At 36.8% G+C, this 24242-nt stretch overlaps 2 protein-coding genes across 13 annotated transcripts; one reads left to right on the top strand and one right to left on the bottom strand.

The window, feature by feature from the left end:
• Positions 1-9116: 9116 nt before the first annotated feature.
• LOC122052675 (putative receptor-like protein kinase At1g80870) lies at positions 9117-11761 on the top strand. Of its 5 annotated transcripts, none has more exons than XR_006132076.1 (3): positions 9117-11115; positions 11357-11457; positions 11605-11761. XR_006132076.1 is itself a non-coding variant. In XM_042614337.1 (2 exons), the coding sequence occupies exon 1, from the start codon at positions 9216-9218 to the stop codon at positions 11109-11111; it is 1896 nt and encodes a 631-aa protein (XP_042470271.1). In that variant the 5' UTR covers positions 9117-9215; the 3' UTR covers positions 11112-11115; positions 11605-11761. The 5 variants fall into 5 exon arrangements, 2 of the variants coding, with proteins under 2 accessions (XP_042470271.1, XP_042470270.1); XR_006132077.1 differs by having other exon boundaries at positions 11341-11457; XR_006132075.1 differs by having other exon boundaries at positions 11289-11457.
• A 2427-nt stretch (positions 11762-14188) lies between these two features.
• Positions 14189-23740, bottom strand: LOC122052673 (protein PLASTID TRANSCRIPTIONALLY ACTIVE 12, chloroplastic-like). 8 transcript variants are annotated; one of them, XM_042614331.1, is made up of 12 exons: positions 23472-23740; positions 22623-22693; positions 22441-22538; positions 22265-22347; positions 21383-22060; positions 21042-21154; positions 20119-20378; positions 17715-17836; positions 16019-16087; positions 15736-15819; positions 15448-15555; positions 14189-14425 (listed from the first exon to the last, which is right to left on the bottom strand). In XM_042614331.1, the coding sequence occupies exons 3-12, from the start codon at positions 22472-22474 to the stop codon at positions 14324-14326; spliced, it is 1653 nt and encodes a 550-aa protein (XP_042470265.1). In that variant the 5' UTR covers positions 22475-22538; positions 22623-22693; positions 23472-23740; the 3' UTR covers positions 14189-14323. The 8 variants fall into 8 exon arrangements, 6 of the variants coding, with proteins under 6 accessions (XP_042470265.1, XP_042470264.1, XP_042470263.1 ...); XM_042614330.1 differs by having other exon boundaries at positions 22623-22678; XR_006132073.1 differs by adding an exon at positions 14881-15058 and having other exon boundaries at positions 14263-14425; positions 22623-23740.
• Positions 23741-24242: the final 502 nt, after the last annotated feature.

The following is a 24242-nucleotide window of genomic DNA, read 5'->3' as shown; positions in this document are numbered from 1 at the left end:
TATAAATAGTTCATTTAATAATAAAAATCATATCATATGCTTTAAATGTAGGGAACATGGGCATGTCAAGAGCAAATGCCCTAAATTGGTCAAGAAAAAGGGTCAAGTGGCACAAAAGGGCAAGGAGAAGCCTAAGGAAACCACTCCCAGAACAAAGAAGAGCAAGGAGCACATTGTGTACTTCTCTTGCAATCAAAAGGGGTATTACCGAAGTCAATGCCCTAAGGGGAAGAAGGTGGTCAAGGCTCAAGGAGAAAGCACAATTCAAGGGGGAGTCTCTAAGGTAAAAAGGAAGGTATCGTTCATTGAACCTACCCCCTTTAATAATGGTAAAAAGCATGATAGTTCTAATATATATCATTTTAATGCTATTTACCATGAAAATAGAAGGCATGATAAGATTAAGGAAAATCATGTAGCTTATCATGCTAAAACCTCTCAACCTAGGCTTAGAAAGGTAGATAGGAATTTAGGCAAGAACCCTAAGGATTCTAGGTATTTGCCTAAGAAGAAGAAAATCAAGGTTTTAGTGAAAAACCAAAGGGTGAAGAATTATGGAAGGAAAATCAAGTCTTGAGGTCAAGACTTGACAAATTAGAGAGGACTCTTCGAAAAATAACAAATATGACACAAGGATCCAAGAGTCAAAATCTAGGTTTAGGACAACAAGGGTCATCCAAGAGTCATAAAGGTTTGGGATACAAACCTAAAACCAAAAATGATATACCTACTTATCATAGAGTTCCATATAGTTATGGAACAAACCCTAAGTCTAGTGGTCAAGTAAAGAATACTAGGGAGGTCATCCCTAAGAGTATTTTTGCAACCAATGTGACTAAGACTTCTAAGAAGTCTAAGAAAGTCATAAAGAATGTCACAAGGGAAGTAATTCCTAGGGTTAACCTAGAAAATGTGACAAAGGCTTCTAAGAAGCCAAATAAGGTCACTAGGAAGGTATCTAGGGAGGTTATCCCTAGTGAGTACATAGAGCATCCAAGGAGCACCAATAGGTTTTGGGTTCCTAGGAGCATCTTCTCTACCCCATAGATGGGTTAGAGAGTGTCAACTCTAAGTGAAAGGGTAGTTAACCTAATCATGTTGAAGTTGACACTCAATGAGCATTTTCAAGGTTATTATTAACTTTTGAAAATGAAATATATATATCATTTACTCCTTAGAAGAGTAAAATGTGTCAAATTTTGGAAATAGTGATTTTAATCTTAATTGGCACAATTTAGGAAAATCATAAGAACTACCAAGTTGGGAGTTTGGTATGTTCTTAAGAGATTAAAAGCAATCCGGGCCCTAATTTAAAGTGCTACTCATGTAGAAAAATGAAATATGCCAACACTTGAGGAATATGATTAATTTCAATTGGCATAAATTAATCAAAAGAATTAGAAATGTCAATTTAGACTTTGGCATTGTCTTGAAGCACTTTGGGCAATCTAGGTTAGATTTAAAATTAGCTATGGGGTTAAGAATACTTAGGTAGGTAATCTAGGTATTTTATCTATACTAACTTGCCATGCTTTGTTTGCCCATCAAATGTCATGACATCATATTTATTTATTTGTGTTTGCACTCATGCCTTATTATGAAAAACACAAAAATACCATGTCATGTCATCCATACTTCATATAGTTATAAGAAATTTTCTTTTGAAAATTATTTCTTTTTGATGTATGTCATAACATCATCATGCATCATTTGAATTCCTTGTTTATTAAGGACTAATGGTATTAATTAACAAGTAACATCCTTGATGGATGTTTAGTATTCAAAAATACCTAGATAGATATGCATAATCCCTAGATTAGGGCAAAACCAAACTTTACATCTCACAAAGACCCATAAGGTGACTTGTATGTGGTTTAATGCACATTAGATACAAGTGAGATGTTAGGATGATGAACAAAACTCAAGATGTTGATTTAGTGCATTCTTTTGAGTTCTCAGTTCATCAAAACACATAGGTATGTGTTTTCCCATCATTGAGAAAGCTAATGTACAAGTCATGTGCATTAAGCCCAAGGAACATGGTGGGATATTGGTTTTGAAAATCATTTTAAAATGCTTTTGGCAAACCTTGATAAAGATTATCTTTTGATAGTAATCATCATTAAATAGTTGAGCACAAACTAGAAGAAAACACTAAAATTTTTGCAAATTCTCTAGTTTGTGTCAATCTTGGAAAATATGAAGTATTTTCTTATAAAATTATTTTTCCATAGTAATATATGCCCTAAATAATGTCTACACAAATTTTCACAATTTTTGGATTTTTGTAGATTTTTCTAGGGGTTTCTGAAGTTGACTGAAATGGAATTTCAGCAACTATCAGAACTCCAATCGATCACCCAATCGATTGGAGTTTCTCAATCGATCGGCCGATCGATTGAGAAGGCTATTCTCGCGAGCAGAAGCTCGCTAAATCGATCAGTCAATCGATCCAGACTGGCTGAATCGATCAGTGGATCAATTCAAAGCAGTTCAAATCGATTGGGACCCAACTCCAATCGATTGAGGAAGCTGATTTTGGCTGGGAAAGCCTGATTTCAGCATTCCAAACCAGGTTTAGTCGAGATAACCATTCCTAACCCATCAAAATACATTTGTATACATAAAAAGGGTGTTTTCATGTTGAAAACAAAGATGGATTGGTTGGGGAAGACTAAATTGAAGTTTAGGTTGAGGTTTGGTTTCAATATTGAATGTTTGAACCTCAAAACTTCTAAATTTAGGTTTCCTAAAGGTTTAGGGATTCCAAGTCATTGTTGGTGCAATGATAGAAGGTACGACCATGTCTTTAGGGGGAGTTACTCTTTAAAGACATGAAAATTATTTTTTATATACCTTGGGAGGTGGTTAACCTTCTTTTAGAGAAAATGCTCAAAGTTAGGCATTGAAATTAATGGGGAGTGGATATCCTTATTGTTTAAGTGGAGTTTGCTCATGGATGAACTTTTGATAAAAAATGAAGGGTATGAGACCTTCATTTGGGTTATTCAAGTGGTTAATGCTCAAGGGTGAGCATTGATGATAATGAAGGGTATGAGATCTTTATTATCGTGTTGATCACAACGAGTGAAGTTGTGAACAACGATAAGCAACTCTTCAGGAGGAGAGGTTGTGGTTGATGTGTGCCCAAAGATGGGGGCATGTTTATAATGTATGCCAATAGGGGGAGAATGCATGGTTAAGTTAGGCCTTCAGTACCTAAAGGGGGAGTTTGCCCTCTAGAAAAGGAAAAGAATGGAGAAAACCATCATTCAGATATTGACATGAAGGGAGTTGAGGCTATGGGATTAGTCTAATTTTCTAACTTAACATGTGGTATTGTCAAACATCAAAAAGGGGGAGATTGTAAGTGCAATATTCCCTAGGTCAAGGTTGACCTGTTTGACTGGGCTTGAAGTGAGTCAAGCTCGAATCTTGATGATTTGGTTTCGATGTTTGACAATACTTGTAGACAACACATGAACATTGCAGGTGCAATTGTTCATGTGGGGAGATTGTGAAGGAGAGTCAAGTAGGTCAAAGTTGACTGGATACTTGATTGAAAATCCTAGTGAGTGAAGTTAGGTGAAGTCCTGGTGAGTGAAGCCAGGCAGAAGGAAACCCTAGTGAGTGAAGCTAGGTGAAAGTCCTGGTGAGTGAAGCCAGCCAGATGAGAAGACCTAGTGAGTGAAGCTAGGCAGAAGGGAAATCCTGGTGAGTGAAGCTAGGTGAAAGTCCTGGTGAGTGAAGCCAGGCACGGGGAAATCCAGATGGGTCAAGGTTGACAAGACATCTGGTGAAAGTTCAAGTAGGTCAAAAGAATTGACCGGCTACTTGGCAAGAGGAGAAAAGTCCAAGTGGGTCAAAAGGATTGACCAGACACTTGGTGAGAGAGTCCTAGCTGGTCAAGGGTGACCGGATGCTAGGTTTTATGTACCAACAAGTCATGATTGACTGGATGTTGGTTTAGGGGGCTTTGGACTTGCTTTTGGGCAAAAACAAAGATCTGGATTGATCAACGGATTGATCCAGCAGATCTGGATCGATCAGCCGATCGATTGGATCATGCCCAATCGATCAGCTGATCGATCGGGTGAGTCCCCACGAACAAAACCCCTTTGGATCGATCCGTGGATCGATCCAGAGGTCCCAATCGATCAGTGGATCGATTGGGAGCTGCTGTTTGTGCGCGATAAGCCCTGGATCGATCAGCCGATCGATCTAGGCTATTCCTGAGAGCACAGAGGCACTCTGGATCGATCGGTTGATCGATCCAAAGCCTCCCCGATCAATTGGGAGCAATTCAATCGATCGGGATCCGACCGTTGGCGTCGTATTTAGCTGCAGGCGAGCGTTTCCTTCAGTAGAGCTCACACGATTCATCTCCGATCTTCACCAACGACTCCACAGCTCTCTCTCAAGTTCAGATCACCAGTTCTTGAAGATTCATAGAGATTCTTCCAAGTCAAGAGGCGGATCAAAAGCAAGAAGAGAAGTTAGGGTTAGGGTTTATTGTAAGCTTTTGCTTGTATTTCATATCCTTTCCTTTCTTCTTGTATTAAGAGTTTGTAAAGGCTTCTCCACCTTCGGTAGTTACTGTAAAGGAGTGTGTTTCATAGTGGAGGGTGTGTGAGTGTATGGATCCTTGGATTAGTCACCTCTTGTGAGGTGGATACCAAGTAAAATCTATTTGTTAGCGTTGTATTTTGTTTCTTGTACATTTTCGCTGCACATCTTTGAAGAAACAAGCAACGCCAACCACGAAGCACGCGACGAGCTATTCACCCCCCCCCCCTCTAACTACTTTTCGGTCCCAACAATATTCAATTCTTTTGTATGGAAAAATATTTCAAGTTTTTATGGTCTGTGAAAATCTCACAACGTTCCCCATAAAAGGTAGTGCCTTCAAATCTTTAGAGCAAATACGACTGCCGCTAATTTCAAGTCATGTGTGGGATAATTTTGCTCATGCACCTTCAATTGACGTGAGGCATAGGCAATGACCTTCCCATTCTACATCAGGACAACCCCTAAATCACTCTTGGAGGCATCTATGTACACCATGAATCACCCAAAACCGTTTGGGATTGCAAGCACTGGCGCTTTCATCAATCTTTCTTTCAGCTCCTCGAAACTACTCTCACACTGATTCATCCATTCATACTTTACCCTCTTCAGTGCCTAGCAGAGAGATCGGTCGGAGACCACGGGATGGAGAGGGAGAAGAGTCGGTGATTTTGGAGTGAACAATGAGGAAGGAGAAAGGGAATCAGTGAAATTTGAGCTTTTATACTAGGCCAATTAATTCTAACCTAGGGTAATTAAGGTTAATCACTCCTAACTTAACTGGGTATCATATACTTCCATCCGACTTAATAGTTCTATCCCCTTGAAACGTATCATACCAGTTCATTTAAAATTTTGAAAAAATCCCTAAAATTCGTAGAAAATTTTATGAATTAAGTTCTTAATTAACGCTCATAAGACCTTAGAAAATTTTGTAAATAAATTCCTTAATTAATACTCGTGAGATCTCACACCATCGATCTACCGAACAAGAGGTTCAATTGGCCAAACCAAGATGATGTGGTAGGGTTCACATCGCATAGAGGTGGATCGGTCGACCAAACCCAAGGATCGGTCGACTAAACCTAATTTGGTAAACACAGTGGCAAATTCGATCTCGACAAAGTTGGAAAACATAGGGATCAGTCGACCAAACATTAAATGGCATTAATGACTTAGAAGATCGGATCTTGGCGAAGAAGGAAGGACGTGTGATCAGTCAACCGATAGAGAGATCGATTGACCGAATGGATTAGTCGACCGAAGGCTTTTTCAGTTAACCGAACATAGCTTATAAAAGTACACCTTGAGCTCCGAGCTAGCAAGAACTTCTGTGCAACCTTCTGATCTTCGTTCTCTTTGTTCGTGCTGCTACTACGCCTCAACTCTGTGTAAGCTACGACACCGAAAGAGCTCCAACGATCTTCATCTTAAATCTTATTTGTCGGTACATTTACTTTTAGCTTATATAACTTCTTGTAAATCTTATGAATTACCTCTTTTTTGAAGGTTTTGGAAGGAGAAATTTTAGTGGATTATCCAACCGTATGATCAAGGATCGCGGGTCTTAGAGTAGGAGTCGACACAGGCTCGGACCAAGTAACCAACTGTGTCTCTGTGCGTATTGTTTTTAATTCCGTTGCTATACTTTATTTTTGTCTTAATACGAAAAAGAAAAGATTTATAACGAGTGATATTCACCTCCCCCTTCCTCTACTAGTATTCTAATCCTTCATTATCATCTTCCAGGGATGAAATATAAAACATGCCAAGCCAAATACAATGAAAAATTAAGAGAAAATATATGGCAAACTACCCAACTACAAACTATCAGAATTATTCGAAGAACTCTGAGAATGAACAACTATCACCCACATAACTAATGTCCAATTGAAACCTTTATTTAATTGATGATACTACCTCAGATTTACGACAATGTTATGCATCTGACCAGCAACTCTCATCCTTGATCTTACCATGTGGCCAAGTAGGGTTGACTGCCACAGCAACAATTGATGATACCACTACAACAAGTTTAACTTTGGCCTCAGAGCTTGGCTTCAATACATTCACAGTGCCTCCGACAGCAGGAGCAATAACCTCCACCTGAAAGTTAGAATGATTCAAAAAGTTATCCGTCAATAAAAAAAAAAAAGATAAATCCGTTACTTTAGCGGTTCCTTTAATGTCGGTCCCATGGATATGGAGGGAAGTTCATACAAATACATAGGTCATAGGCACATGATGGAATAAACTCTAAATCATCAGTTCAGTTATCAATCAATAAAATATCTATACAAGAGGGGCGCACATTGGTTCTAATTCATATATTGACTACAAAATAAACAAGTATAACGTTGTCGGATAATTATCTCAATACATTTGTACTCATTTTAATGCAGTTTTTCAAAAGAACATGCATCCTTAACATATAAGATATATAAGGAACAATATAAATGTAATTCATAACACAATAATTGAAGGTGGGAGTTTTTCATCAATAAATATAATTCTAACTTCTATCTAATGTTCTCATTTGAGTTGATAGTAATCTTTCTTGATTCATTCGATGGCTTGTGATTCAGGAGGAAAAAATATATAAAGTAGAGAAGACATCCCAAATTGGTTGCCCATAGCTGACCAATCTTGAGGTGGATACATACCAAAAAGAGCTAGGACGACATTACTTGAATTTGTTGAAATTTTTTGAGAACTTTGGGAATTTAAGAAATTTGGAGGATATTGTAGAGCATATGAAATATTTTAAAATTTTGAAGGATATTGTGTGTGAGAAAAAAATGAGGATATTGGATATTTGGAGGAATGTGAATATTTTGAAAAGATATATTTTCTTCCATATTTGAAGAATTCAAAAGATTTGTAGAAGAAATTTCATCTCGAATATAAATATAAAATGAAAGTTAGAAAGAAGAGAATGATTTGGATGAATGAAAAAAAGAATTGAAGATGTATTTATAGTTTTTTTAAAAAAAATTAAAAAAATAAAAATTTACATTGAGGAACGACGAATACATTAGTCATTGTATTTTTAAAAACAAATATTAAAAAAAGAAATCATTTTAATAAAAATACTTTAGGAGCGATCCTCCGTATCATCAAGATCTCCCACTATAGATGTTCTCTCGAGATGGTCTAGTGACTAGTGCATAAAGTGTTGTCACTATGAGGTTTGAGATTCAAATCTCGATAAAGTTGAGATAAATGTCTCCCTTATATCAGGGTCATCTCAAGATTCCTTGAGGCCCTAGGCAAAAAAAATTAAAAAACAAATTTTTTTAACATATTTTTAATTTTCTTTAACATTTTCCATTTAGATTTGGGACTGAAAATAATAATTTTAAAAAAATATTTTTAAAATTAATTATTAAAAGAATTAAATATTATTTTTTTTAAAAAAACTAATTTTTGATATAAAATTTAATTTTCTAACCGGTATTTTGATAATAATTTTATTTTTTATTAATAAAATTATTAAATTATTTAATCTTTTTAGTTAGAATGTCAAATATACTTTATTAATTTTAATTTTAAAAAAATTATTTTTACTAATGCATTTTACTTTGTATTTTATGATAAAAAAAATCTCTAATTCATATTATTATCGAGAAATAAAAAGAAAGAGCGAGGAAGAAATATTATCGGCAACAGAAGAAAATGACGTTCTCTACGAGTATCAGAAGGAGAAACATGCAAAATCACTGATGAAAAAAAAAAGGCACAATGCATTGATGAGAGAACTATTAGGATTTTTAAAAAATATTGAGGAGAAAAAAATTCATTAGGTTTTATAAAAATAGTATTACTAATTGCAAAATAAAATGGGAATCAGAGTAATAATAAAAAAAAAAAAGAAATATGTCAATTTAAAAATGAATTATATTTAAGGCAAATAAAATCTCATATAAAATTATGGTAGCAATTAACGAGGAAATAAAGATAAGTACAAGGTATAAATAGGAAATGGAATCGAATTAATTGACCAAGTGTCATTAATGAATTAGCAAGACATTTATAATTAATTAATATTAATGATGTTAATTTAATTTTTTCAATATCTTTAATTAATTAATCAATGGGCCCCAATAAAATTGGGGCCCTAGGCATAGGCCTTAATGACCTATGCCTTGAGCCGGGCCTGCCTTATGTGCTAGTCATTATTTTAAAAACTAGTAGTTGTCCATAATTTACCTCCTCCGTGTTGACCTTAAGACAGATTGACGATGACACTAGGGATGAACATATTCGCATGTTATCATTAAGATCTCCCACTATAGATGTCCTAATATCAAATAATAAACTTGAGAGCACATGTCAAACACACACACACACAAACCAACCATAGAGTATGATGTTCTTTTGATAAATAAAAAAAATATTATTGATTTCAAAAAAATAAAAGACCCTCTTTTCATTTTTATTCGATTATATTTGATAATTTTAGAAATTTAAAAATATTTTTTTAAAAAAAATCAGATTTATTATTATTAACCTCACTTTTTCCCCATTTTAATTTATTATCACTCGGTGCTCACCACCACCGCCACTTCCCCACTTCGTCGCTTCCTCATCTCTCTTCTAAAAGGCGCCTCTTTTCTCCGCCTCTTCATCCCAAAACCCTCGCTTTCCGAATGCCATCACGTCGCCTCTCCTCCTCCTCCGCCGCCGCCGCCCACCACCACCTCATCCTCCTCGCCTCCGCCACCACCGTCTCCTTCCTTCTCCTCATCTTCTTCGCCTTCCTCCTCCTCCTCCTTTACTTCTACCTCTCCCACTGCCGGCCCCCTACCCTCCCCCTCTCGTCCCCCTCGCCCTCTCCCAGCCCTCGCCTCCGCCGATTCTCCTACCGCTGCCTCCGCTCAGCCACCGCCTCCTTCGACCCCTCGCGCTCCCTCGGTCGCGGCGCCTCCGCTGCCGTCTTCCGCGGCGTCCTCCCCGACGGCAAGTCCGTCGCCGTCAAGCGCCTCCTCCTCCCCCTCTCCTCCTCATCCGATCGCGACTTCCACAACGAGCTCCACGTACTCTCGGGCATCCGCCCCTCCCCCTTCGTCGTCTCCCTCCTCGGATACTGCCTCGAGGGCAGCCATCGCCGCCGCCGCCGCCTACTAGTCTACGAGCGCATGCCCCATGGGAGCCTCCAGGAAGCCCTCTTCTCCTCCACCTCGCTTCTCACCTGGGACCGCCGCTTCTCCATCGTCCTCGACGTCGCCCGAGCCCTCGCCTTCCTCCACCTCGAGTGCGATCCGCCTGTCGTCCACGGAGACATCAAGCCCAGCAACGTGCTTCTCGGCTTCGATTTCCAGGCGAAGATTTCCGATTTCGGGCTGTCCCGGATGAAGACTGAGCCCGATCTCGGGCTCGATTTCTTCAGCCAAGATCTCTTCCAGAGTCGAGACCTCGCTCAGGAGAGCCCGCAGGTAGATTTCGCCCATACCCTTCCTTCCTCTTCTTCCATTAAGCTCAGTTCCAGTAATACCCCGATCCGGAAGGAGGCAGTGGCAACCACCGCGTCATTCCCCGTCCAAGATGAAACCTTTAGCTTCGAACATAGCAAAGAGTTGAGTGCCAGTGTGGATGATTTAAGAACAGAGTCCACTGATCCATGGGACAACCATTGGTGGTGGAAGCAGGATGGAAGCAGGGAGTTGAGCAGCAAAGATTATGTTACAGAGTGGATTGGTAGCCAAATTTGCACCTCCGGGAATCCCGCTTCCGATAAGTGTTTTGACTTCAGGAACTCGAGTCGTGTAGAAGTCGGGGATGATGCCCTCTTCACTGGTGCTCATACCGAGAAGAAACATGAGAAGAAGAAATGTGCTCTCCATTCCGACAGGAAGATGAGAGAATGGTGGAAGGAAGAATACTTCGCAGAGATTAGCCGGAAAGGCCATTGCAAGAAAGATCGACAGCGGTGGTTCCGAACTATAAGTAACCTCGGCGAAGAGTATGCTAACCGTAGTAGGGACTTGAATGTGGACGTAAGCTTTAGGAAGAACTGCAGGAAGAAGAGAAGCCGATCGGTGGGCAGCGAGATGTTCAGCTGTGACCTGCTCAGCAAGGAGCTGAGTAGCACAACAAGCATCAGAGGAACAGTGTGCTATGTTGCTCCAGAGTGCCATGGCTGCGACCAGCTGATGGAGAAGGCCGATGTGTACAGCTTTGGGGTGCTGATTCTGGTTATCGTGTCGGGAAGGCGGCCATTGCACGTGCTGCCGTCGCCGGTCAAGCTCGAGAAGGCGAACCTCGTGAGCTGGTGCAGGCAGTTGGCTCAGGCAGGCAACCTGTTCGACCTAGTGGATGAGAGGTTGAAAGGTGGATACGACAAGGATCAGGCAAGCCTCTGCATCAACTTGGCCCTCTTGTGCTTGCAGAGGATTCCCGAGTTGAGGCCCGACAGCGGCGACATCGTCAAGATCCTCACGGGGGAGATGGAACTCCCAGTTGTTCCATGTGAATTCTCTCCTTCTCCCCCGACTGCTAAACACTACATCAAGTCAAGAAGGAAAGCTTCAGCAGATGCAGACTAACAAGGTCTGTTTTCTTTCTTCACTGTGCTTTGATATGAAGTTAGAGAAAATTTTCCTGTTCGTTAAATTGGGTTGAGGGTTTGTGTCATTGATCTCTGAGCCTTCTCGTAGTGTTTATTTATGCTTGCTCTTTGTTTGAATATGATTTCCTTCTTCTTCTTCTTTTTTGATTCAAAGCTGAAGATGATGCTATTGCTTTATACTTATGCAATGAGAAGTTGACCTACAGCTGCTTCAAAATTCAGATAAAAGCAATAAGTTGCTGTTCATGATTGAGAAAGCAGTCATAAACAATTTGAAGGCATCAATTTAGTCGGCTGTTGCAAACCAACTTCTTGATCTCATGGTTCATTTTCTACGGACTCTAACTCTGGAATTGTATTATATTCATTTGGGTGGTGATGCCAAGCTTCATCTTGCCCCGGATTCAACTAGATCTTACTAACTTTTATATTTAACAAGATAGAGATTGATTGATTGATCTCACATGCAGCATGCTTAAAGGTTATGGGGGCTTCTGTCGTTGAGTGGGGAAGAGTGTCACATGGAGTTTATCAGTTCTGCTGTCTGAATCATGAATGTTTTTGGATCAACTCAGTGTAATATTAGCAAATTCCAAGTTAATTTAATCGGTTTAATTAATTTTAAAATTGACAATTGAAATTTAATAGATTTATTGTTTTGATTGAATTGTAGTTTTGTTCATCCCCACTTGCAAATTCTATCATTATTATTAATGATTCCTGTTTCTAATGGATTAGGGGTTGAAAGGAGCTCCAAATGTAAAGCTAGTAATTCTTCAAATCCGACACTTTGCGATTGCTTTAACACCATTGCCTTGGAAAAATGAAACATCTTTTTTTTTTTAAATCTTACTTTGGACTTTGGATTCTAGTAACTTTAACCTTTTTCTTCGTATGTGTAAGAGGAGAAGATTTACCACTTTGATAAAAATAAATAAAAGAAAAAGAATTCAACATCATCCATTTCCCGTAAGGTGTGGGCATGCTTCAACTTCTAAGGGTTCACAGCCATGTGGTCGTGTTCGAGTTTAGGGGTTCACGTACCTCAGGTTGTGTTCGAGTTTCGATTTTTCGAACGGCAAAATGCCTGTGAATATAGTAGAAGAAAAGAACACAACATTATCCATTTAGTGGGTCCTCTTTAGGGTGTGGCTATGCTTCAACTTCTAGGATTTTTAATTTTCCAATTTCTTCAATATTTCAAATAAAAAATATATATGGAACTGTCATATCAATGACCCCTTAAAATCAGTCCTGCAAATATGAAAAAAGATAAATATAAATACACAACTGAAAGCGCATGATCGAGACGTTAACCTCAAATAATGACATTCTAAAAATTAAACTCTGGACCTCTCAACCATAAAATTATACGTCCCAATTGTATTACGGATTTGAATATGCTTAATTTGACATTATCGATAATTTGGTGTGTGATGGTGCTGCCATGCTTCTACTTCTAAGCTCTATCGGGTCGAGTTGGAATTTTAGTTTCTATATTTCCCCTCAAGTATTTTGAATTTGCTACTAAAAATTTAAAAAATCTAAAATTTTATGTTCTTTGGGCTTTCAAGTGAGAGTATATTCTTTTACTTTGAGATAGAAATAACATGCGTATCATATTTTACTTAATATCTTAAAGTTTCTCCAAAACATTTATTTTTACCAAATCTGAATTTATTTAGTAAAAAAATATATTATTTTATATTTTTGTAAATTGGATTAATCTAAACTTCCAATCAAAGAAGTGATAAGCTAGCAATTTGTACAAATAATATAAAAACAATGGAGAACAAAAGAGGGGGAGATGGAAACATGAGGGGTCCAAATGGTCTCCTCATTCAAAAAAAACTCATGATTGATTTGAAGTCCAAAACTGGTATAGAGTTTAATTATCAACTTACTTGAAAATCGAGCAAGCTCAAAATAAAAATCAAATTATTATAAAATAAAGCGTTTCGATAAGTTCGCAGCCAAAACTGGTATAGAGTTTAATTATCAACTTACTTGAAAATCGAACAAGCTCAAAATAAAGATCAAATTGTTATAAAATAAAAACAAATACGAATACATAAAAAAAAAATCTAATTTTTTGTTAATTTTTATTGTTTTGTTGCAGTGTAATTCATAAGTATTCTTATTATTTTCAAACGCCCCCAGGCAGGATACCATGGTTTACCCAAGTGACAAACTCGAGAACGCTGACTGTCAAAATAAATCTTCATGTGCATTTATCTGATTTATCTAAATGACTAATAGAAAACTTCATATGATTGAACTGATCATCCATAGAATTAGTCGAGTCCAAGGCTCAGATATTTGATACCAACTTACAAAAAAATTAAATCAAAGTGAACAAATTAGAGATTATTTAATAGTTGAACCAAGATATAGCTAATACTAATTAAAATTTGAAATTATGTGTCCAACTCAGTTATTTATGCTTCCAATCATATTTCCCCCTCTTTTCCACTTTTCAAATGGGCAAGGCCAATGATGTTTGAGAAAATATATTAGTAAATAAAGAAATAAATTTTTTGATAGAAGCATTATTTAGCAATTGTAAGAGTGTGACATGGGAAAAATAATGGCCCACAATTGTCACCAATAAATATATATATTTTGGATTAATTATTTTTAATAATTTTTTAAAGAATAAATATAATTATATGATGCATCATGATATGTAATCCTTTTGAAGGAGTAAAGACTAAGAAATGATAATGCATTGAAATAAGCAACAGCACAATGATGGAAAAAGTGACCAAAAACTCTGGCATTTGCTGCATAAAAGCAGATGAATAATAATTAAAAATAATGTGCTCAAAAAAGGAAGATGGCACAGGAAAAGTTTTCATTTTGCCCATCAAAGTTATCTCCTTTGCACAATGCTTTTGGAATTTACAAATTATTATTAAAATAACATTTAAAAAAAAATTAAACTCTTGCCATCTCATCTTACAACCATTTTCATGGTTATAGATCATGAAAGGCATATGGTGGATGTCATGTTATTTGTTATTTCTCCATAGAGCAAAATGATTATGCTAATGGTTAAGAAATGATAATTGATATTTAGTTTGTAAATAAATAATAATTCATTGACTATGAAAGTTTTTCATAGTGGATTTGAAGATGCAAAAATGCTACATCATCATAATATATGTACTCACCAGTGATTCATAGTCTTCACTCTTCTTCATCAAAGTCCATAAGAAAATCAGTTATGTTCTCTGAATCATCTATAGCCTCTTCCAGAGACATGGCATCTTTCTTCTTTGGCTTTTCCTTCTTTGGTAATCAGAAAAAAAAAAGAATAATAAGTTACAAGGGAAAAAAAAACTAAGAAGAAAATGAAATCTTTGAGCAAAACCTAAGAAGAAACCATGCCATTATCTAATCTATTGCAAAGCTTCTCCTTTTATGTCCAGAGGCTTTAGAACATGTTTATCCATGCAAGGTGGAAGAGAAGAGAGGATGGGGGAAGAGAGTTTCAGAGTAATTCGTTTGCCTCATCTTTATTGACCATGCCTGAAGGGAGAGAGCATACAAGAGTGTAAAACAGATGAGGGTATCCTTGTCTCCTACAAGGTTAGCTCCATTCGCCATGACATTGCCAGCTGAACCCTACCTCAACACCCCTCGCGCAAACCTTACCTTAACACCACCTACTGAGGACAACACCAAGATTTGCCCGGTCACTCAAAGATGAGATTTACTCTAACTGGAAGCATGGACTTGCTGACCTTACGACATTCTTGAGTGTTCGCTGACCACTCCCGAGATCCTTCCAAGCTCATGGGCAAATCAAGATAAAATCTCCAATCCCCTACTATGGTAACTCATCTCCCGAGTTTGGTAGAGATTTGGAGATAAATCTCGTTTGAGAAGAGGAATTCAAATTCCTCTCTACCGGTATTTCACCTGTATAAACAAGAGAGAGCTTCTCAAAATTGGAGGAGCCCTCCTCTAAGGGATTCCAAGGGTAAACATTCTTAATGTCAAAATGACTGACAACTATCATCAACTTTTAACGTAAAAATTGGAAGTTAGTAAGGAAGAATGAATATAATCATATTAGCATGGCATACAAACATAAAGCTTCCAGTGTATGGGTAATAAAATATGAAACTAAACTAATGGTGCATTTGATTCACAAAACAGGAGACGAGAAAGTGAGTAGCTATTCTTAGAGAACGGAATAAAAATAACTATTTTCTTAGTTTGCTTCATGAAAGAGATATGAAAGGTTTATGACAAAATAATAGTTTTCATATTCATATCATGACTCATCAAATCTGCAGTGATTGTACCTTGGATTTACGTAGCTGAGGGGTAGACTTCAGAACACTCCAGTTGCGTGTAATTTCCTCCTCGACTTCATCATCTTCTTTGTCTTCTTCTCCCTCACTTTCTTCATCCTGACCCAAAAGAAGCAGTATCACAAAAAATCCAAAACTAAAAAAAAAGAGCATAAGAAAATTATTTTAGCTTTGAAATTAATACAGTTGTGCATAGTAGCCCGAGAAATAGCAATTTATGAGTCAAGATTCATAAAAGAGAGTAAAATGTGAGTCCATAGGATTAAAAGTTCTGCTCACGTCGTCGTCGTCATCATCATCATCATCATCATCATCATCCCCAATGTCAACAGCACTTGCCAAAGCTTCATCCATGTCAGTGATCTGCAAAATGAAACAACAATAAATCAGCCACAACTATTTGAGGTTGATTAAATTGAAGTTATCCTACCATATCACGAGATACTTGACAAGCAAAAATATATTAAGAAAATGCATCTTTATGTATCTATTCAGCTCAAAGGCCGAGCAAGCTTAATCAAATACAGATCCTTTTTATTGTGAACCTAAAAAGTTAGAGTACCTCTAGCTCTTGTTGTTTCTCATTCGCCAAAATTTTCTCAAGATCTTCCCTTGATATGATTTTGCCATGCTGAAACAAACAAACAAACCATTAAACAGCATATATGAATATGGTTAACACATTTTTTCCAGACTCACTGCCGCCATTTTTATGAAATAAATCAAGTCACAGAAAGTCCAATTGTGTGCCAAAAAAGATTTGCATGTTGCTAAGCTATAAACCAAAGTCCAGAAGAAGGTTCAGACCTCCCCATGCTCAGGTCCATAAGTAGTGACAATCACACTACAAAGATTCACTTTCCCTACAGCTATGGTGGATTTCCTTAACCAAGCCACTGTCCAGAATAGTTAGTGTGGAAATAAAATCAAATCCTTATTCATACATGGGTTTCTCTGGTACCAAAAGCGTCACTTCAAATAGGTTTGTTGCTCCAGTCCAAGTACAACTAATCAAACATTGACTATCCAAGCTCCAAGTAATTTATCAGCCAAATTAATAAGTTTGGCATTCCTGACCACCAAATGAAATCTATGATTTCTTGGTCACAATCAACTAAAATTAAAGTTCCATTAAAGGGAGTTTTGACATGGTAGCAGCATCTCAAGGAATAGCAACCAACAAAAAATAACAATCTTTCCACAAAAGAATATGACAAGAACACAACATTAGAAGACAGTACACTACTAGAAGATTAAGTGCACTAGAAAGAGGACCAAAATGATGATTTTACATCTCAAGATGTGCATTCAGGTTGGAAATAAGTGCAAAAAATGACTGATTTTGTCAATCAAGCCTGAACTTAAGGATATTCGAGAAACTAGAATTTAAGCACATCCATTATGTTCATTTATAAAAATAATTTGACTAAATAAGTGTTGTCACGTTAAGCATAGATGGCAACTACTTTACTATTTACCACCAAGCAATTTTGCCACCAGAATTCATCACAGGAGCATGATAACTTGTAGAGATGTTATGTTGGCGTGTTTGAGCATAACAACATGTTAACAGAGCAAATACAGTAGCATGATAAGATGTAGAAGATGAATCAGTTAGAAACTAGACAATACAAGTTTACAAAAAATGATCTCAATAGACAGTTAAAAAGAAACTTTTTACACATCATCTTTGGTTTACCAAGATTTCTCTTCCAAATCAGTACATAGGCTGTAGAATAATCTCATACTATACCCAAACATGATCAGTTTTTTATGTTCTTATAACATGATCAGTTTTTTAGGAAATTTATGAGGTTAATATAAATAATTAAGTCAAACAATATACAATATTCTCAGCAGAAAATAAAATGTAGCCTATAGAAACATTTATGTTGTGTTTGATCAGCAAATACTCTTCCATTTTGTTAGACTAATTTAATTTATAGCTAGTTAAAGCTAGTTTACTAAGTTGTTTATGTCATACTTTGTAGATTGTAAGTTGTACCTGCCTTTATTAACCTAGAAGAGCTCTATTCAGTAATGGCATAGTCATAATTTCTCCTTCAACTCAAACAAAATTGAAATATCAGCTATGGGTTGAAGATCACATTAAATTTATACCCATGTTCATTAGGAGAAAAAAGACCACGAAGTTAAGAATTAAGAAATATAATTAACATCATGGGTGTAAAGAGGTGTTAGTTGAATATTGACTAGCTTTGATATTGTAGTGATTTTGCAGAAAGACTGAATTTTACCTCCATCAGATAAGACAACATATTTGGTGTAGGTTCATGAAAATCTGGCCCCCTAAAATCAATTACTTCATTAGGGTCTTGAATATAATTGATGGTTGGATAAACAGGATCACCACCCCATACTGCAAGAAAAAAACGAAGAAGAGATTAGTCAGCCTATAATTATTCCAAGTCTAAAACTAGACAGATAATCAGAGAAAAACATCGAGACAAATAAAAGAAAGCAACAGGTGCACATCATAGAATGGATTACAAAATGGTAAAATTGAAATTTTGCCAACTCTTTAACTTAGAAAACTTGCAAAAATACAGGTAATGATTAATGAGAAGAAGTTTCCATATAAATTGTAAAAAAGGTAATTTATATATCACATTGTATAGATAAAACTATTGCTGCAAATTTTAAGCTTCAATTTGATTTTTTATATAGTGATTGCAAGTACGCCTTTCTTATAAGTTGCACAGGTGATGTCACATTTAAAGGAAAGCTCAAGAAGAAGTGAGTTGGTGCTTCAGCTTATCAATTGTTAGATAACAACCAAAACACAGTAAGGAAATTCTTTGTTTATATACACATCAAGGATCCTCATCCAAAAAACAACTGTTAGAAGCATCAGACTTGGACATGTTTTGACAATTAAATGAACTTATGTTTCCGGATCACTAGAGAATCTTTTGTGAAGCATTAACTCTGCACAGTGGAAACCTACACATTTCAAACAGCTTAAGAGGAGTACTAATCCTCTGTTTCAAGCACCACCTCCTTATAGATACGATATCTCCTAATTTAATAATAGGTTAAGATATTTAAAATGTGCGTTTGGTTCAAGTTACTGTGCATAACCTTAGTTATGTGATTACTAGATAATCACATAACCAAAGTTATGGGGAATAAAACATAGCCCTAATCTTGTTTGGTTCAACCTATATAATTTAATTTAACATTTACTATATTACTCTTTGATCAATTTCATATTTGAGTAATTTTTTAGAATAAATTAAATTAATAATATTATTATTATTAATTAATAAGTTGATAATATATATAATAAATAAATAAAATTGATTTATAATTTTATAATTTTAAAATAAATTTATATAGATTTTAAAATATAATTAAAATAATCTAAATATTTGATTAAAATTTTTAATTCTTCTTCACTTTACTGTGCTTCTCCTCATCTCCCCGATGATTTTCACTATGTTGATTCCCTCACCTACGCAATTGCTGGCGCCGCCTCCTCTACAAGTCGTCGGTGCCTCACCTCCTCCGCGAACCGCCAACGCCATCTCCGCTATCGCTGCTCATTGACGAGGATGTTGCCCTCCATGGTTTGGTCATAAGACGTTGTTCGGAGGAGAATTGTACGCCTTGGGTCGCTGCTCCCTCACCCGCGCAATCACCGGTGCTACCTCCTCCGCAAGCCGTCGGTGTCGCTTCATCTACGAACCGCCGGCCCCATCTCCACTATCGCTGTCGGTCGACGAGGACGTTGTCCTCCATAGTTTGGTCGTAGGACATTGTTTGGAGAAGAATCGTGCGCCCTAGGCCATTGTTGCTCAGTCCTAGCGATGGCCGGCCTCGACCGTTGTTGCTCCGCAGTCGCCACCTGCTCGTTGTCGCCACTTGCTCGCCTCGGAGGATAATTTTGGAAAAAAAATGTTGTTAACCCCAGAATCATGGAAAATCTAAGGCTTCCAAGGTTTTACGATTCCAAGTTATATTCCATGATTGCTAACGTGGTGAGGATGGTGCATTACCAGAAATCACTGATTACTTAAACCAAACAAGGTTAACCTACCAAGGTTATCGGCGATAACCCCCAACCAAACACACCCTTAAAGCAATTTCATGTTCATCCTAATTGCTCACTTGTTTTTTTTCTTATGATGACATGATAGATAATTGTTCCCTTATTTTCCCTGTGATTGAATAGGTGAGGGCACCCAATCAATCAACCATCAGAGCAAGAGATCTTTTATTTTTGCTGGAATTCTGCAAGTGAAACACATGGAATGTATTTCAAAAATATTAATATTGGCAGGGGAAAAAACAAATAATTTAATGTAGCGAGTCAAATAGTGTTCCACTCAGATACCATATGAAGATTATTAGGTCACCACTTACACCAGAAGCTTAACTGAATCTAAATTTATATTTGCATTCCTTCAATCATTGTTGTATCTAAAAAAACTATTTTATGTTCTTTTAGGTTTTAGTCTAACAAACTACATAAAAGGGTACCATGAAGACTGTCATACATGCCAACCAATATGCCATTCAACCAGTGAGGTCACCTTCGCCACAAAATTTTCACATCACAAAGCTAGAATGAAAAACAGGTTACATGCAGAGAAGGATTAGTTAGTGAATAATCAAAATAAACTGAAAATTATGTCATACTCTCTTTGATTAGATCCTCCCGCATTCGCATTGCTAAAGGATCCCGCTTAATTCGTATGTCGGTTCCCATCATGATGCGGTACTCCTCAGCAGTTTGATGTTCAAACATTGTTATGAGTTGAGTGAACTCATCCTCGCCAGTTTCTTCATAGTGTCTCTGTATAGCCTCTCGCGAAGTATCCCGATCCCATGATTTGACCCACTCTGAATAATATGCTATTGGCCCAACCTCCTCCAATCTCCTCTGCTCTTCCTGAAGCCTACAACATCAGACGATAGACACTGAAACCAACATCACAGAGACAAAAGCAGATCACTGGAAAAAGTCATTTCATGAGGAATTACTAAGATGCCATGTAGTATTAAGAAATCAAGAGGAGAGAAACATCTAAGATGCCATCAAATAACTCTATCTGAGCTTCACAATAATTATCTTCATCAACCACTAAATAGTCAAATGTTTGATCATATCTTATACTTAGGTACCAAAAAGATTTAATTGGCACCTGAAAAATACAAATCTCAAACCAGATCACACCTCATTAGCAGACATCCCTGATTCCTCTTTAATAGTCCTTACTCCATGATTTTAAAATTTTAAAACATCCACACAACAGTAGATTGTCTAAGAGAAAGAAATAATTTCAATATTTGACATTGCAAAGAAACTGAGAATCTGCTCAGGGAGAATCTTGATAGATATTAGACACTAACGAGTATATTATCTCAAATAATTTCAGAACTTCAATTAACTTCCAATGCATGTAAATAATAAAGAACTCTGCACGGTTTAGCACTTCTGCGATGATGATGAGAGTACAAGTATTTCTTGTGAAACTTGTAAGCAAAAAACTTTACATAATATTTATTCGAATAGAAACAACAACCTCCAATTTCGCAAGCTTGCATGCAAGAAAATCTACCTTTCCTCCTTGAAGATATGTCTTCTTGCTCTTGCAAGAGCAGCTTCAGTTTTTGTTGGGTAGTCACCAAACAATTTTATTTGTCCAGTTTCTGCCATTGCCTTTGCAAAAACCTGTTATGCCAGGAAAAAATATTGTAAGATATGGCCATAGAAGTAGGACAGAAGAATTTCCAATATCAATGTTGACGACCAAACTTGGCTACAATTGTCTGCCCACGAAATATTGTGTCAACACTGTACACCTAAATGAAATAATACCATCTAAGATTTTTTTAAGTCATTTATAGGGGCTAGTATTTGCCCAAATCAAAGCCATAATTTTTTTTTATCAAAACTAACCGTGTCAACATCTGGGCGCCGCCTTTGCCATCTTGACCACTGCTCCTTTTCTGGTTTGCGCCAATTCCACCAAAGATCTTCACTTGAATGAGGCTCTTCTATGGGCTTATTAATAGCTGGATCTATGAATGGATGTGGCCGCCCCATTGCTTTGTCTAACTCATATTGGCTCATGTTCTCTTCCTCAGGTTCAGGTTCTGTCTGATATATAACATATTCATCAGATGGGTCTATAGGCCCATCAGCGTTATCATCTGATTCTGAAGTAACAAGAACAGGTTGGTTGCTCATATCTCCATTAGTTTCTGTAACTTCAGAAGTAGTTGCCTGCCCCTTGTACTTCCTCCTCCGGCTTCCAGGACTTCTACCATATGAAGGTTTCCCATCAGACTTGCCAACAGGCTCAGGAGCTCTGGCAGCAGCAACCCGACTAGCTGTTCCTTCAGGCCAATACTCTCTTCCAGGTATACTTGCTCTAGCACCAGATGCTGGTTCAAGCTGACCAGAAGTTGAATCCATGTAACTAGAGTATGGAGGTGGTTCAATTGATGAAGGGTCAAAATCCCTCTCCTTGGTACAGTTAACTGTATAAAAGGTTTTGCCCTGTTTCTGAAGGCCTCGATTTGATCCAATGTAAACACTTTGCTTACTTGAAGTGCATACCCCCACAAATTGTTTCTGGAATTTTTTTTTAAAAAAAAAAAGAGAGAGAAAAGGTTAACATGGTGTTTTTGAGTACATGATTTTAAGAAATTTCCCTTTGTTCCAACAGGTTTCCAATATACACTAATTCAACATCCAGCAAATCAAGAAGTGTAGAATTAGCATTCAAGCATATTGAAGATTATGATCTCAGTCACATGCACTTGCAATTAATCATACTTGATATACGTGGAACTTTCTACGACATAGTTTCCCGTACACACCACAATCATCAGATCTCAACCTCCTGACAAACTGATCTGCTGCAGAAACAAAGAGAAAGGTGATTGAAAATGTTTGTCTAGATTTGCAAATTTAACACATGCTATTGTTTTTATATGTTAGAGAATGTGTACCTTGAAAAAGCCATGAATGTGAGAAGGATGTCATTTTCTGTTGATGTTCCTGCTTACAGTGTTCAAAATCTTTACAAATCAATATTCAGTTCACCTTTCTGTAGCCAAGAAACAAAAATGTCAGCAGAATTTTTAGCATAGATTAAGTTTTGTTAAGTTTCTTATGTAGCAGCTTCACTAACATTGCATTGAAGCATTCAATGACATAATTTTTCTGCCTCGTGCATCTCGATCATCCCTTTTGTTTGTAAACCTCGTCCAAAAGGTCATTTTTAACGAGATGAAGAAAATAAAAAATCAGAAGAAAAAAATTTCAATTCAGACAATCGTTCTACATAATATGGCTATGACTTTCTTTATATTTAAAATGGTTATCATTTCTTAAGGCCATTTTTTTTTTCTGCTATGAGATTCAGATTTTTTGTGTGTGTGATTTCTGAGTAGATGACATTTTGTGGAATTCAGTTTACTAAACAAAAAGAAAAATTCTTATCAGTTATTTTTTATCCATTCTTTAATATAAACATTCTGTTCATTTTTCAAAAAAAAACTAAAACTTCTTATATCAGTTCATTTATATTCATTTTTTGCTTTGTGTGATTCTTCTATTTCTTGTGTTGAGTGAATTACTTCATATTGATTTGAAAATCTCTCCTGTTGGAAATAATCCTACGGGTGATCATTGAATAGTGCAGATACCAACAAAAGGTGCTAAAGTAACCCTAACCCCAACACACGCTGCAGAATATATCCTATTGCTCTTTTAGTACAATGAATAATAAATGGTAATCTCACTGCACTAGCACAACTTAACGTTCTTTACGCTACAATCTAGTACATCCAGATCTCTAGCAAACATAACAAGTTAGAATTGATTGCTAAATGAGTTAGATTGTGCAATAAATTGGGCTCACGTGCACATCCTAAAGAAAAGGCTTGCCTTTTTCCCATAAACGAAAGGAACGATCAATATCATGAAGTAACCTAGCGTCCACGAAGAGGAAGAAAACCAGTGGAGGGTAAATGTTTACCACTCTGAAGTCAAAAGAGAACCAATTTACTCTGCCCAGCGACGATGTCGAATGTGGAGGACGTGGTGGCAGTCGACGCCTTCACGCCGTGGCGTGGGGAGATGATGTAGAAGATGAAGGTCGAAATGGTTGTCGCCGTCTTGCTGATCGAGGCTCGACGAGTCTCCGATCAACAGGGCGAATTGCTCACGCCGGCCGATCGAACTCACCGCAGCGGAAAGGAGTGAGGAACGACAAAGAAGAGTGACTTACCAGAGCAGTAGATAGGGCGAGACGATGGTGTGGATTATTTCATTTCACCCCTTAAAATTTCCCCACATTAAATATTTTATAAAAATTTAAATATCAAAATACTCTTAAAATTTAATTTCTTATCATTTCACAATTAAAAAAAATATGCAATTATATTTATATAGTAATTTTCGTTACATTTAATTATGTTAATATTTATGAATTTTTAGCTAATTTATAAATCAATTTACTTGATATTAATTAATTGCTCGTATTTTTTTTTAATAGAGATATCTAATTTTTTACCGTCTGACTAATCTCGGTCATAAAAAAAATTATCAACCAGGGAAATGATCTTGACGAACAATTCAACATCATAAATTTTTTAAATTTCTTAGGTGTAATGTGCTTAAAATCATCAAACAGGCCAACTCATGACAGATGACATAGAAAAAGGAAGGGAAATAGAAGGAAACTTCGAAAGGAAACAAAAAATCTTACCTTTAACAGGAGCTTCGAGATCAAGGACTGCCGGATAGC

The sequence above is a fragment of the Zingiber officinale genome, chromosome 3A, assembly GCF_018446385.1.
Source record: "Zingiber officinale cultivar Zhangliang chromosome 3A, Zo_v1.1, whole genome shotgun sequence".
Taxonomy (NCBI): domain Eukaryota; kingdom Viridiplantae; phylum Streptophyta; class Magnoliopsida; order Zingiberales; family Zingiberaceae; genus Zingiber; species Zingiber officinale.
This window is presented reverse-complemented; position numbering and strand designations above follow the sequence as displayed.